We start from the raw sequence: 15,988 nt of genomic DNA, 5'->3' as shown, positions 1-15,988 counted from the left end.
CAAACGATGATAGTGCACCAGCAAAAAACAGACCACAAAACAACGATTTCCAAAGGTTCTACGACTAGATGTAGCGTTTAATACAATGGAAGACGGTGTCCACATTAATGTTTATTACAATATACAATAGTATGGAGGACTTGCTGTTAACTCGGCATAGAGTGACACATGACAAAAGATCACATCATGGAGGGCAGTTTTAAAAGGAAAGAAGCAGAACAGTTTCAATTTATTATACAGTACCAGAAAAATGGAGAAAGGCTGGGTTCCTGTGCCCAAACTATTGAACTTGCCATTTTTTATCATTTATTTCACAGATAATTCCATTATAGTTCCTCTTACAAACATTTTAACATATTAAAGCTTTCCAATTAACTATTATTTTCTTGTTAATAAGGTTAGCTGTGCCATTTTAAAATACAGCAATATTGACTTTCTAAATAAAAATGGAAGAAATGCATAGATTGAGATTTAAAAAAATCTTAAATATTGTATTTGTTTTTAATAAAACAATTTCAAAATTAACTTAGTTTAACGGGGGAAAAAACATCCATGCAATATAAACATAACAGAGTGCACAAAGACATGTGCGCAACATGGATTAAGCACAACCTAGAGTGCCTCAGTCAAAAGGGTTCCTTTTAGAGCATGATGGAAACTTTCATTTGAAGCTCCATAATTTTTCCAAAAGTAAAAGAGTGCAAGCACTGTTATTTAGCTTAAGGAGAAGCCGAGGCAAAACTATCATTTAGGCTGTTGTATAAGTAACTTGCAGCACAAGTTCCTTCAAGAGGAAGGAGCCCAGGTTTTTCTGAAATACTGTCCCAACTACTGGAAGTGATGCATGTAACAGCTGTAAGTTTAACTTCAGAATTTTTTTAATAGTAAATGTTTAAGAATAGTTTAGGTATCATTTTGACTGTATCTGAACTACGAGTCAACCTTAATGGGTATATCCAAGTAGGAAAAGACCCTCCCCACACCTGTAGTTTAGTCATGCTAGGTAACATCTACAGTGATGGACACAGGCCACGTTATAAATCTCTAAACACGGCACAGGCGACTTTGTGCTACCTAGGTATATCGCTTGTTCACATCCCTACATTTCAAGGATTACCAAAGAAATCTCCTTTATTAAAGTAAGGAACACAAAATTGCCATTTATTTCAAGCTTTGGTTAAAAACACAATACAAGGATTAAAATCTTAGGGCTTCAAGTATATTTTACTGTGAACTGGAATTATTGTGCATACCTGTAACCATATCTCTCCCAAAACTGAAATTTGCATGTGAAACAAATTGCACACTACATGTTTTCCTGACTCCTATAAGCACCATTTGAAACAGTGTGGCACTGAAAACTGATTATACTCTATAGCTTCTCATAAAAAAAAAAGTTTAGTGTTCTCTTGAAATAACTTGTCTGCATATACATATTAAGGGTTCTGAAAGATAACTACATTCGAATTAATACATTTACCTCAGGTTGGCATGGTGCAGTCAGCTCTGCTGACTCAACACGTGTGACTGCTGCTCGTGTCCTGGGCTCAATTCTCAATTTGGGCATGTTCTGAGTGAAGTCTGCATATTCTCCCTGTATCTGTAAGCATTCTCTCTCAAATTACAGGACATGCTGGTAAATTCTTTTGTCTCGCATCCCGTGCTTTGGAATACTAATCCCCAGGATGCTCCACTCCTCACTAGGAAAATGTGGCTTTTTGATAACTGATTGATGGAAAATTAGGTTATCATTTTCATATACAAGAATAAGAATCCTGACTGCTACTGGGATTCCATGACTAAGTGCTGCCAGGGATAGGGCAGGAAATTGATGATCAGGAGTCTCTAAGATCCTGACAAGACAGCAATCTGGGAATTCCCTGCTGTTCAGCCCACAGTGACTCTATTCCATCAGTGGAGGGACTCTAATGCGGGCACTGGGGCTGTAGCCAAGAGATGATACAATGGCTGAATCTTAAAAATAAAAAAATAGAAATCTACAGAGCCCACTTTAAAGTATTCAGTCTAATTGAAAACTTAGTGATGGGACAGAGATGTAATACGAACAAATGGCTGCTTAGAGCCAACAATGTTGCAGTACCACAGATTACTGTGGTATTTTTATTTATTAAAAAAATAAATTTAAAATTAACAGTGACTCAATGAAAAGCTCTAAAAATACTAGTTCCTTAGGAAGATGGAATAAATTAGAAACGTAAATCTTTCAAAATGTAGAATTTAATTTTTTAAGACTGTTAAAAGGGGATAGTGGTAACCAGATAATTAAACTTTCATACACAAGGTAAAGGAAACTATGACAAAATACTGCTAATTTTCTTTACAGTAAATTCTACTTCACTCTATCTTCAATGCAGGTTTGCTTTTTGACGCAATGCAAAAAAAACTGAAATCATTCCTAGAGGATATTGCAGTGCATTATTTTGAATTTCATAAGAGAATAAAGCACTGATAACTCACTAGATGGTTTCCACACCTTTCAAGGAGCATATCTCTATGCACAAGTGTACCACAGTACAGTACTACAGTACTTACAGCAGACATTTGAAAGATAAAACAGTAAAATGGGATTGAGGAAAAAGTGCGGCGAGATTTCTTAACTCCACGGAATATCTCACCAATTTTCCTCACTGACACTCCAGACATATTAATCCTAAATTTAAGATACCCCTGAAATAAAAGAACTCGCTCCACATTTACGAATAAAAATGTAACCAGCCCAAATAAATAAGATAAAATCTCATTCTTGTACAGCTTTCATAGCATCCATATGGAAAATATATAATTTCAAAACCATGACATGAGGAGGAGGGGGGGGTCTCAGTCTCAGGCAGAATTCCCATCTTCAGCTGTTAGGTTTGGAGTTTTCCATTTAAATAAGAAAATGCCGCCCAACATTACTGGATCACAGACTTCTCCTGTTGGAAAATGAGTTCTACAGCAGCGTCAACATCCGGGACGATGTGGCCGGGCTCTACAAGCGCAGGGTCGAACTGGAAATCCCGGTGCCCGTGGAACACCGTCTCCTTGATGCACTCGCTGGCATCCGCAGGCACATCCGTGTGCGGGTTGTAGACCCCAGTGCAGACCAAGATGGACTTGCAGGCTGTGGCGGAGGGAGAGGCCAGCTCGCTCTCCCAGCCATTGTCCACCTCCTCATCCTGAGACACGGTGGTGGTGGTGGACACTCCGGTGCTGGCGGCCACCTTGGCCAAAGTTTTTGAACCCTTCCTGGAGGACCTCTCCTCGAGGTAGCGATTGTACAGGTTGGCACCATAAATGTCCGTCATGAGGTTGTCCCTGCACAGTTTTTTGAAGATACAAAAGCAACAGTCCTATCAATTGTGCGAAAGCACACCCTTCATATAAAGTTTACTTCCTGCCTATGGACATACATCACCACCTGAAATATGGTACACTATTCTGTTTTACCGTTAACCAGAAAGTGTCACTGAACATTAAAAAATGTGATCATTTAACAGCTCTGAGTGGCACCGTACAGTAGCAACAAGTTTTTTGTTACAATAATATACTTACGAGTGTTAATCAGTTAATCTTCAGAAAAAATAAAAAATGGTCGCTCTTTAAAAAATGCAATCAAGGATGAGCTCCCCTAATATTTTACTATCTGGACTGGTTATTAAAAAGACAAGTTAAGATCAGAGAAAGGTAGGGAATCCAGAATTACAACTGAATTATTTTGCAAACTTTTCACTTAACACTCTGGAATGTTTTACTAAATTATCCCAGATACAGGGACTGAGATGGAGACAATTAGATCCAGGATACTGCTTACCCAATTGCATACAGTGTCTTAATGGGTTTCCTCCACTTTCTCTCTGCAGCCAGTGTCCTGATCAGGTACTCTGCATAGTGATACGTCAGTTCACTTGGTTTTCCCATCAGTGCCTCATACTTCAGCTCTTTGCCTGTTATTTTCTTATAGATGTTCTCCAGGCACACCAGGAAGGTCCCATGGCCAAACCTGGAGGCCAGACAAATACAGCGTAAAAGAAATTAGAAAATCACACCACTTGTTTTGTAAGACTTGATTCCACAGAAACCACTCCTGTACCAGCTCTGCAGAAAATCTAGCAAGCATGCCTACCCTGCTCATATGCCCTCTGGCACATCCATTCATTTCCCACAATCCACATTCTACAGCGCCTTACAGAAGAGAAACTGCCAAGTAGAGGAGCATTTCTTTTCATACCAACATCAGTCCAAATCTCCAGGTGCCCAGCAAGACACAGGAGCCATCTGAGGGTAGAAATCACTGGTCAACTAATCCCAACCCTAACCCAGCAGCACTCAGACAATTCTGCACTGTCGCACGCAGAGTGAGCCACACATGAACACACAATGTCCTAGAGTTCAACCTGTCCCACATGTTTGCATGTACACATCTGCAGGGGTTTCTCTGGAATCTCTGGTTTCTCCCACCTTGCACAGGTCTGATGATCATGTGGTGTCGATGATGATCTCTGTGCATGCGCTTGTGCATCTGGTGATGGATTATTCAAACATGCACCCTGTTGTTCTGATGCAGACAATGCGATGCCATAGCTCTTACTACAAAATACGTGTTTTTCTGGTACTGGAAGGAATTTATGTGTGTAATGAAAACAAATGCAAAAGTGAATAACAGATTTAGGTGAGTGGGTCTGTACTGTTCAAATTAAATATCTCTAAAAGTCCTTTCAATATCTTTTATATCTGGTTAAGATGTATAATATAAAATCAGTTACAAAAGAAAAACCAAATGTTCGAATAACTGCCTCTCTTACTATGAAGTTTGAAGTGTGATTTCTCATTTTAACCTAAACATACTTTTTTGAGATTTAGAATGTGGTAAAATTAATTTAATAAATTCTTTTCTACATTTTTTATGTAATGAAGTGCCTATATTTTCTGACCTTGAGTTAAATTAATATGTTATAAATGTACAATTTCTAAACTAAAAGGACCATTCCTTATTGGTTCTTTCAATACATTGAAAGCCCAGCTGCAGGTAATCTGCTCATCTTGCTGCTGTATGACCTGGTTACAAGTCTTAACTGAGGAAATAAGTGTTTTTTTTTTTTTCTGGATGTAGGGCATTAAGTCATGTTTGTGCTAAAGACATGACTCCTGGTACATCCTGAAGATGAGATCCGTCAATTAATTTATTCCTATTACCCAAATTCTACCATCGTCAGCACTGGTTTTAATTTTAAAGAAGGACCGATTTCTTTCTCAGAATTATGTTTGGTACTTGGTTTAAGGAATAAAGCTTTTTGTGGATTAAACACGTTAAGCATCTTTAAAAGTAGAGCACAGTTCCCTTCCAGTGTTCCAGTGCCCCTTCTCGTCCTAATACACATTAAAATAAGACAAATGTGTGCCAAATCGTTCCAATCAGGGCTTTTCAGCAGTGAAATTGAAAGGCTGGGTTTATTCTTAGTTCTAGGGTTATTCAAGGTCAAAAAATAAAGTATTCCAACTAGATTACTTTTTCCCCCCAGGACAAAGAAACAATAAAGAAATGATCTAATCTTTAAACAACAGTCTTGTAATGTCGGCATGGATTCAAGATCCGTTTTTAAATTTAAAAAAAATGAGCAAGGGGGAGGGAAGGGAGTGTACTAAATTTAACCACCAGTCTCTTTTAGTTTGGATGCCCTTTTCTGGAAATGCGGCTTTCATGAGAAATAAATGAATGGCGGGATTATTCCACAGAAATCGCAGCCAGCCAGTCCAGTGTAATGGCTGGGCAGCCCGAGGTGGTTACCTTGGAGACTGGGCCTCCGCCATCCACATGAGGTCCATGTTGCAGGCCAGCAGGGGGATGTGTGGGTATCTCAGGTTGTTGTGGGCTCCTCCCAGGTTGCCATTGGTCAATAAGATATCGACAATGAGCTGCAGGTTGGTCTCCCACCGGATTGGTTCGCCAAAGAGAATAACAGCTGCATTTCGAGGAGAAATTGTTTTTTAGCCTACCGATATCTGTAGTATTGCATCAACAAATGTTTTAGTTTTAGATTTTATGCTTATAGCTTATGACCTCAAATGACTAAATTTGGACTTTTAAACTATTTTTCCATTATTGCATTTTAATGTTTCATACTGTATGTATAATGAGCTAAAATGTATTCATACCCTTGATATGATGAAACCAATAAAAATGCACATATCTAATTTATTTATACCCTTGTATATATATATATGAAAAGAGAAAATGTACCTTCGACCTTGGGAAGATTTACAGCAGAAGACGTCTGCAATTAAAAACAATTTGTAATTGATCATTTCATATGCATTACTTGTTATTTAAGACTTAAAATTAAAGAAATGCACTTCAAGGGCAGCAAAGGGAACACGTACACAAGTTAGGGTGGATACGGGTCTTGGAAAGAAAACAGGGGGTAAACGTCAGCCAACCCAAGTACAATTTCCTAAAAAATACACTATTTACATAGCAAAGGTTAGCTAGCGGTCAGCCTGCGAGCCCCAAGACAATTTCCCGACAGTGGTTCCCAGCCTGTACCGTGGCGCATACTAATTATCCGGGTGTGCTTCCGACGTGGACACCAGACGAGGGCGCTACAATAATAAATAAATTCTACAGTAAATTTAGGATTAGTGAAATAGCACGAAAATTAAGGAGCACCTCCCAATTAGCATTTCCAAAACAAAGCACTGGGCATCATCAAGGCGGACCGCCCCGTTCAGTTGTGTTCCTTCACCATGCAAAACATCAACATGTCGGGTATGACATCGCGTATTTCGCGTTATACAGACATCTGTCCCCTATTTACCAATCGCGTATGATGAGCCAATTCGCGTTTTGGAAACTAAGGTAATAATAGCAGGGATCGGTGTACTTTTAAAATGAACTCGTTTCACCCGAAAAGCAAAAGAAATCATTCATCTTGGTAAATCAAGAAATTGAATGCATGACAACTGCAATTTGTTTCTGGAGGTGTGAATGTAAATGTAAATTTCAAAGTAAATACTCAGAAAGATCAAACTAGTGTTGTCATTTAAAATAAGTACACCATAAAAGCTACAACGTTTATGTATTGGTACTTTTAGTTTCATTTAAAATGTTTAAAGGAAAGTAACAGCCAAGAAAAAGGGAAGAGAAATTTCCACCCAAATGCACATATCAGAAACATAAAATTTATACAAAACAAAAAGAGTACAAATCAAGGCAATATACTTTTAAAAACACTATATATTTAATGAATGAACGTTTTACCACGTTATAAATGCAAAGTAGGTTTCCCAAAACAGTGATACACTACTTAATTCCTTCTTCCGATTATCAGAGTGCAAAGATATACGAGACCTTCATAGCCCCAGGGGGATAAAGAAAGTTACATTTTCCTTCTTGGTGTTTTTGTTTTTAAACTGTGAAGCAAAGTGAACAAACTGTCCATTACCTCAGAACTTATTTTGCAATTGCTAGATTTTCGAATGTTGTGGAGTTAGTTCAACTGCTTTGCATTTGTTTCAGATCATTATTGTCCTGCCAAAGCACATTGCCGACTGAAGTGGAAATGAGTCTCCAGAAACAAGGGGCTTGTTGTTAGTACCAACCACTCGACAAAAGATAAAGGGCATCAAAAGGAGGAAAAATGAGGTTTCCTCCTTTCTTAAACATTTTGAGAAGGATGTGAACGGTAGGGCCTTGGTATCAGCTGCCAAGATAATAGGCTCTAGTTTCAAACCTCATCCTTTATTCAAAGCCCAGAACAATTCATTCTTTGGGAAAGACTTGCAACTTTGTTTAATGCATCAGCTAGATACACAAGTTGCTTTGGTTACAGAAAATATTTTCATGTTATAACTTTCTTATAGCTCGTGGAAGATGTCATCTAGTATCATCTGTCAAAGGAAAAGGAAGTCGTGCTTAAATCATGTCTGCTTTCACTTTTGCCATTTTTAACCTTACTTCCCACTTAAAGATTCTAACACATCCTTATAATTGAAGATTATATGTTAAATTGTTTGACAAAGCCTTCCATTGCTTCTTCTGCACTTTGTTTTACACTCTAGTGGTTTTCAAAGCAGCGTGGGACAAATTCTTTTATACAACAGTGTGCAAAAGTCTTAGGCTTTTTGCAGTGTTATTTTCTTAAGAATCAGTAAGCTGTGGATACCCCTAAGGAGCAAGATGTAACAGTAATAGGACTCACCGGCATGTTCGGTCTTCTGTTGTGGTCCACCATATCAAGCAGAGGAAAAGCTTCTCGAAGCATGTCAATGGTAACTGGCCTAGAGAAACCCAAGCTGGGAAGACCAGGTTAAGTACAAATACCTTCCACACAAGACTAAATCATTTGAAACACTTCTGAATAGATCAACTGTGGGCCTGTCCTTCACTCACAGGCTAAAGGAAATTAACTCTTTTAGTGCTTACCAGAGACGTTTATGAGGGGACCTAATAAATGCTTTCAAAATCCTCAAGGGATGCAGAGGATTTCTTCAGAACAAACAGCGAGGAGAAACTACATGGAAGTGAGTTTAAAACTGAGAACAAGAGGCACCTTTTTTTTTACTCAGAGGTCTGTGGGAGTATGAAACAAGCTGCTCAGCCATATGGTAGAAGCCGAAATGCTGGCTTCTTATAAGTAACAGAGGGATGAGATCCTAAGATCAATTAAATACTAAGTACTGAATGGCCTTCTCCCTTTTGTAACTCTTCTTATGTACTAACTTGGTCAGGAAGACTGCAATGAGAATCAATTGTGTAATTTAATCACACAGAGTTTAACTTTTTTTAAGATTGTTTTTTAAATTTAAAAAAAATAACTTATCTAGGGCAGAGCTCCTGGAGAGAACTGGTCCTGTTTTTATAGAAAACCCATAAATAATTCCTTCGGCCTTGATTAGAATTAAAGCAAATTGTTTCAATTAATTAGTGATAATATACAGATTGTTTGGAACACATAAGTGCGTATTCTTCAGCCTTCAAGGATAAGAGTTTCTATGATTACAATAATCACTTGCTTAATTGAAATAATACATTATGTCCCGGAGAGCCATGCTCTTGAGATCAGAGAGGGTTAGGAAATGATAACAAAAACAGAAAGGAATGTTATTTAAATCCCATAAAAAAGTCTTCCAAACCAATGAAACATCTGGGTTTTGCCTCAACCCAACACACAACAATTTGCATAGCTGCAAATTACAACAAAACACTCCTCTAACCTAATTAACACAGAAAATATTCTTGGGGCACTGCAGCCTCTCCACAGGTATATAATTACAAAAGACCAGCAACTTGGATTTAGTTTAATTCTTGAAATTCCCCCTATAATCAAACAAGGTACTGAATAATCTAACCTCTGAAATCCAATTTTAGAATACACAAATAAAAAATAAATCTGTATTCAAAAGGACAAACAAACAAACATCTTAATTCCTGGGAATATCTTAAATAGCCCTTTATTTGATTCTATTTACCAAGTTGCTCTGTAAATTAAAAATCTAGCAATCCGTTTAATCAAGACAGTTGGAAGGAAACCCGCATTGAGCATCAAGATTACACAGCTTATGTCACATGTTATGTAGAGCAGCAACCAAGAGGTCTAGGTTTGTAAACATCCAACAAGCTGAAACCAAGTTCTTAAAGAATATTTTATTCTTGCTTTGAATTTTCAAAAAGCAATAACAGCAGCTGCAGTGAAAAGTCACTATATGAAAGTAACTTTTTGTGCTACAGTCTTGGGAATCTTTTTGTAAATTACTGGACTGATTGTCTCTGTAGTGGTACACCTTACGTGCAAATATTTAATGATTTTTATTAACACTTCAAAAGGGCCATATTGAATGAAAAAACAGACACTTAAATGTTGTAAAATAGGTATGAATAAGTCTGAATCTGCATTCCTTTTGTGTGTAAATTATACATAATAAATCAAATACAATTTAGTACACAAAGGACATAAAACATCTTCAAAAAGGATACTTTTTGGCAATGTCCAGGACAGGTCCTTGTCCTGACACAAGTACACATTTATCATGATATTTTTTAAACATTCTTAAAGGACTGTGGGACATCATCACCTGGTCTTGAGAGATCTGTCAGCAAAAAAGAAGAGTTGCTCATAATGCAAGAATTGTTAATACACCATAAGGAAGGATCCCTGAACTCAAAACTAAGACTGGCAAGAAAGGAAATTATACATTTCTTGTACCAGCCCTTGAAAGTATTTGTGCCACCTCTGGGGTGGAGATACTAAGTCCACTGAAATGTTTTATATAAAAAAAGACCAAACTGTAATTTAGAAAAACAAAATCAAGAAAACTTTCAGTTTTGTTTGTATTGTTGGTCTTTTCCCTTAATCACCCATTATCATGAGGTTAGAGATATAATCAAGAAATTTCCTTATAATTTAGACGACATTTAAAAAAACTTTAGGAGAACACCATGGTAACTTGGCCACACACCAGTTTGTGCAAGACTCACAGAGCTAACCAAGAAAAGTGTTACTCACAGGCACTCCCAGAATCTGAGACAGCTGATCTGCTTTTGTCTGGCGGAGGCAGTTCCCTGCGTTCGTCACAAAAACAACCGGCACCAGAAATTGCCCCTGAGCATTAACCAGTTTCTGGAACGCCTTCTTTGCAGCTGGGATGGGCGTCTTTCCCCGAACAAGCACCCCATCAATATCAAACAGGAGGCCAAAATCCATCTGGAACTGAAAAAAAAAAAACAGTTTCGTGTGGGACGAGTTAACAACCGGCGGGGTTTTTTTTGTCTCATATAAAATGTTTGGAAGCTAGCTCTGTTTGTGCCCAAGAAATGATGAGATGAAACATTTCAGATGTGTAATATTTAACATGATGTTCCTGCCATCTCTGAAATAAATCTGCATTTGCTTTTAAGACAAGAAGGATAAGTGGAGGCATGTTCTACCCCTTTACGATTTCTTGGTACAGTTTACACTAGGACATTTTTTTTTTTACACCATATGGTGACCAGGCTTTTGCTAAACGTATGCTGCTGAGCGAGACATGGCTCCCGCTGGGAGTATTTGATCCTTTCCGAGACAAAATCACTACTGCTGGCATGGTTCTAAGAAACAGAGACACCAAAATGAAAGCAGTCAACAGGATTTTGGGGCTGACTTCAGTAAAGACTGCAAAAATAATTTAGTTGTTGCCCCTCCCATTCAGACACCTCGGACACTCCCTCTGGTCTTACACGCAACAGACCAATAACACAGAGAATTACCATGGTGTGACTTTGCCCCTGTGAATATGAATGTTAAAGATTAAAGCTTTATAATTTCATAACTCCCTCACCCAAACCAAGACAAAATGATCAATTATGAAGACCCCAATCAATACATATGTTGTGAATGTAATGATGCTATAGACAAAATTCAGATACCCCTGTAGAATTTAAAATACTGATTTGAAAGGCAAAGCGTTACACAATATGAATGCTTCCCATGTGTTTTGTAAAGCAGAGGTTTTCTGGCGAGAGAACCTCTTAACCATGCTCCAAAAGCCAAGCCCAACTCATGCCAAGGATAGCTGAAGAGTGACTGTTTCCCACCAAAGGGAGAGGAGGGCATTGCTGCCCATCAGACAGCTCGTACAAAGCGTCAATCTACTCTGTGCCCATCAAACGTAGAGAGATGTTAATGCTGATATGAGTTAAAGCAAAATATGAGTATTGAAACGTCTGTAACATAAGCTATACAACTGTACTAGACTATACATTTAAATCCTGGGAACTTGGGAGACTGATGGCGAGGTTAAGGTTCTGTTAGTCAGATTAAAAAAATAGACTTTACAACATTCAAAACAACATTTAAATCAACCCTCAAATGTATAAAAGAGCATAAAAAGGTTACTGTGGCTGAGCATACCAATGTTGGTACCAATTTACACAGTAGGTTTACTGTAACAATCTGGGCCAAGGTCATTGCTCATTGAAACCATAGCAATATGCCTCATCTGGGGCCTGAACTCAGAGGCCACAGACCTCCAAACCTTCTGGTCTCTGCAGGCACATACTCATTTAACTAAAATCACAGACACTCTGGATAAGTAAGAGTGCTCTGTTGATTTCCTCCATTCATAAAGGTTCATGAATGTCTTTTAATGGATGTTAATCACAGACATATGAGATGTGTTTACAAAAGACACAAACAGGAAGACTGGCACTTGACTCTCAGTCTTTTACTGGTGCTCTTTCGTGCATGGCATCGGAGTTGTTTACTCTGCGTGTCGAGGTTTTATTCACTAGCTGGTTTCACCACAGCCCCTCCACAGATATCGTCAAGCCTTTGTGCAAATAACAGTGTGGCATCCTTGCTGTGAAAGCATACTGTAATTTTATTCTCCATTTTGCACTCCTGATGAAAAGACGAGCAGGGCGCAGTGTTCCTTTCAAGTGTCAGACACTTTCAGGTCCTCTGTTAGTGTGAAATCGTAGATGCATTTTAAAGGCCTGTAGGATTACTGAAGACCATCATCTCCCAATACGAGAAGCTTGACTTATCTTTATGTCATATTAACTGCTGTTCAATGTCCTTAATCACCATGGTAATAAAAACAAATTGGAAGATGAGGCTGCTGTAAATTATGGTCTGAATAGTTATTATGAATTATTTAAGAATTATTATTAATGCAGGTTTTGTGTTGTATTAATGTCAGTAGTAGTAGTGTATTACTGCTTATGTGCTAATTAGGCTAGCACATTAGTACAAAAATGACTTCTTATGATAATACAATCTGAAATTCTTACTGGATCAATTGTACAGTCCATCTGAAATCTTTCTGGGTTCACAGTAGTATGGAAAGGTCACTTTAAAATGCTTCGACTTTCTTGCTGGGTTTTCATTTTTATTTGTTGCATAACCACCACAAAAAACACCATTTGTTTCAGGCTGAAACAGCATCCATGTTCGAATTGGTCCCTTGGATGCTTGCTTGTATAGCACCCATTTGGGAATGAATATGATTCTTTCTAAAGTGATACAACCTGAACACTTAATTATACCCATCAACATGCTAGAGGGACTGGGATATCATGGGATACCATTTAAAATAGAAAGAGTTGCAACATTTAAAATATTGTTGTTCTTGATTTTTTTAAGTAAAAATATAGGTCCAGCTCTGCTTCTGTGTCATTGGTAATAGTAACACCTTTAACAAGAATCGCTTTTATATATTAAAGCGTTTGTAAATCTTCAGTCCTTCACACCTTTAGTGATAATAAGTTGTTTCTTTCAGTGCAGTTCGGGAGAAAGATTGTGTTTGTGTACACTAGGTGTTCCGCAGAAATCTTGGTTTTGTTTTTTGCGTTTGATTCTGTAGAAAGGACAAGGTGATGAAAAACGTCTGATGCTTTTTTTTTTCTACACAATATGCATCTACAGGATATCATTGTAGTGATTCATACACATACGGGTGCCGCTGGACCAGTTTTAATTCAACCCAGTTTGTTGGGACAGGGAGATGTCGAATCATTTTCCAATAATTATTTTTTCTTCAAAACGAAATGTAATTTCATTTAAAAACAATCGAGAAAGACGGGTTACATTACAGATAACATTTAAAACATTCACGTTTGTACCAAAATAAATATCATACTTTTTGTTATTATACGTCAACATTGTTCCATATTAAATATTCATCTACAATAATAAACCATTATAACGCAGCTGATCACAGGTCAGTAGCTGTGTTGAGCTGTAAGCTGTAAACTATTAGAACAGACAATATGACAGTGTATTATTACATAATATCCATATTGTCTTATTTTCTATTAGTCAATAAAGAAGCGTCTTGTAAACTGTTAAATCTTCCCAAAATAATCTCGTAACGAATTTCATCACCAGAGGAAAATGGTTGTCACTGGACCGCAAGGAAACACACATTTAACATAATGTCATTTCACTGGACCGCAAGGAAGCACACTTTAACATAATATGTCATTTTCCTTCAAAACCGATTTAAAGCAATATTATAATACACTCGAAATTCTCCAAAGTAACTTTCACACTGAAAATTGCACTGGTATTTACTTAATCCCAAAACGGAAATGGTTCAAATTATTGCTTTTGTAAATAACTTTTTTTTTTATTTGTCGTAAACTATATCCATTTTACAGTGCCACGAGCAGCGTTGTAGCAGTAATTACTACAATAGTATTCGCAAAAATCGTCAAACGTACATTTTATAATTTCACCTAAAAACAAAGACCACTTTCCAGACAATTCAGGTTTTCGTTTCTTGGATAGTACAAAATGAATGAAAAAGAAAGCAAAAGATGTTATTATCTTCAAATATAGCGGCAGAGCAAGATATTATATAAGACTACATTTGTAACAGCAATGTGCGCACCCAGCTGCAAACAAAGTATCAGCTGCACGCAAACATTAAAGGGGATTCCTCCTGTAATTCCAGGGCTCCAGAAAAGCACCCCTGAACACTGCAATGAAATACCCCTCCCCCTTACCTTGCTATCAGACGCAGTTCCGCACAGCCCACATGATAACCGAGGTTTTCTTCCTACTTGCCGGTTACAGAGCGTATTCATAACGCGGCTCACACACCACAGAGCCCTCATTTTCGACGTCAGCTCAACGGAGACAAACGAAGATGTAACCCTGAAGAATAACACAGCCAGACACGCTAACGTTGCCTAAAATGCCCGAATTTCTTCTTCCCCCCTCCTTTATTTCTCCATATATCTCGGGGGAGGGGGGTGAACTGACGACGAGGAAATAGGAGGTGCTACATTGCGTAGAGGGCATGTTGTGTTTTCCACATCTATTGGCTAGGAACAGCGATTGAAATGACTTTCCAAACTGGCTGAATGTTAGGGATGCCGTACTTCTATAAATGAGGAGGAATCGTTTAGGTTCAGTAGTTCTCAACCGTGGTCGTGAGGGACTGCTCTTTTTTTTTTTCCTCTAGCCAAAGTTGAATCCCAGGCACAGTGATTTCCGTCTGCTATTTTAGCATTTGTTCGCCTTTCCTCCCAAGTTTTAAAACGTTGTGTGGGGTTTGTCAATTATCAACCCTTTGTCAGTTCTTCAACTTCAGAAGGGCCTGAGGTGACACCAATTTGGATGTAAACAAGAAGAAGAAACAAGGCCCAATTGTGAAACTGGTACACTGTCAGACCCACCTGTATCCGTTCATCCAAAAAGCAATCGCCTGTACTACTGACTCTTTGTAGTTAAGAGAACTGTCCATCCATTTTCTAAGACCTCACCAGGGCCAGTTTTCCCTGAAGCCAATATGTCTTTTGACCAGGAGAGGAAACTGGAGCACCCACAGGAAATCCACGTGATGGTTAGCATACACATAGACTTTTCTTTCAAGGCTAAGTACCTTCATGGACTCATTGCGATGTTCCCAACAGAATCCAAAAAGAGGGAGGACAAGGGTCTAACCACCCCCCTCTCTTCTATACCAGAGGTGGTATTCACCCTTGTCAGAATGAGATTTAAGAATTTTGACTTCACCAATTGAAGCATTTTTACCCGTTTTGGTTAGTGAAGCCTCAATTTGAACAGAACAAGCACGTAGAAGGCTGTGATAATCAGAATGTCACTATTGCTATGTTTAATTGTTCTAATCTAAATGCCTTTTAGACCATTTGAGATGTGAGATAGTTGATTAAACACACTACTAAACTGAGTAAATGTGATGATTTAATGGGCCAAACCGAAAAGCAAATAGTCTCCTACAGTGCATTATAACACTGCTTGGGCAGCATTTCTTTAACTATTTCCCTGTCAAATCTCAGGATGAGAGTATTTATCTTAAATGACAGTGCCGTTGACAATAAAATTAAACTGTGATTTTAATGCTTTAACATAGGATACCAGAATATTAAGGAGGACTATCTGCACAATCATGTGATCTTTGAAGAAAGTGCGGATCAAAAAGGAGCATTTTTATCTGTTTCTTAAAGTAAATCAGATTTTGGCTTGATTCTTAAAGCGTGACAGTG

The 15,988-nt window shown here is 38.0% G+C and overlaps 1 protein-coding gene across 1 annotated transcript; it reads right to left on the bottom strand.

Annotated features, from left to right (window-relative positions):
- Positions 1 to 46: 46 nt before the first annotated feature.
- Positions 47 to 14,736, bottom strand: zgc:77375 (haloacid dehalogenase like hydrolase domain containing 5). The gene is made up of 8 exons (XM_006631111.3): positions 14,483 to 14,736; positions 10,503 to 10,706; positions 9,974 to 10,086; positions 8,199 to 8,292; positions 6,242 to 6,275; positions 5,789 to 5,963; positions 3,815 to 4,003; positions 47 to 3,318 (listed from the first exon to the last, which is right to left on the bottom strand). The coding sequence occupies exons 1-8, from the start codon at positions 14,591 to 14,593 to the stop codon at positions 2,916 to 2,918; spliced, it is 1,323 nt and encodes a 440-aa protein (XP_006631174.2). The 5' UTR covers positions 14,594 to 14,736; the 3' UTR covers positions 47 to 2,915.
- Positions 14,737 to 15,988: the final 1,252 nt, after the last annotated feature.

This window comes from Lepisosteus oculatus, chromosome 4 (genome assembly GCF_040954835.1).
Source record: "Lepisosteus oculatus isolate fLepOcu1 chromosome 4, fLepOcu1.hap2, whole genome shotgun sequence".
NCBI lineage: Eukaryota > Metazoa > Chordata > Actinopteri > Semionotiformes > Lepisosteidae > Lepisosteus > Lepisosteus oculatus.
The sequence above is the reverse complement of the archived record's forward strand: the minus strand, read 5'-3'. Positions and strand labels throughout refer to the sequence as shown.

Coding starts and splice junctions, on each gene's coding strand:
- zgc:77375 (XM_006631111.3), bottom strand. CDS start 14,593: ATGAGGGCTCTGTGGTGTGTGAGCCGCGTTATGAATACGCTCTGTAAC. Junction 6,276..8,198: donor ACAGAAGACCGAACATGCCG/GTGAGTCCTATT, acceptor TTTTAATTGCAG/ACGTCTTCTGCTGTAAATCT. Junction 3,319..3,814: donor AAGACACTGTATGCAATTGG/GTAAGCAGTATC, acceptor AAAACTGTGCAG/GGACAACCTCATGACGGACA.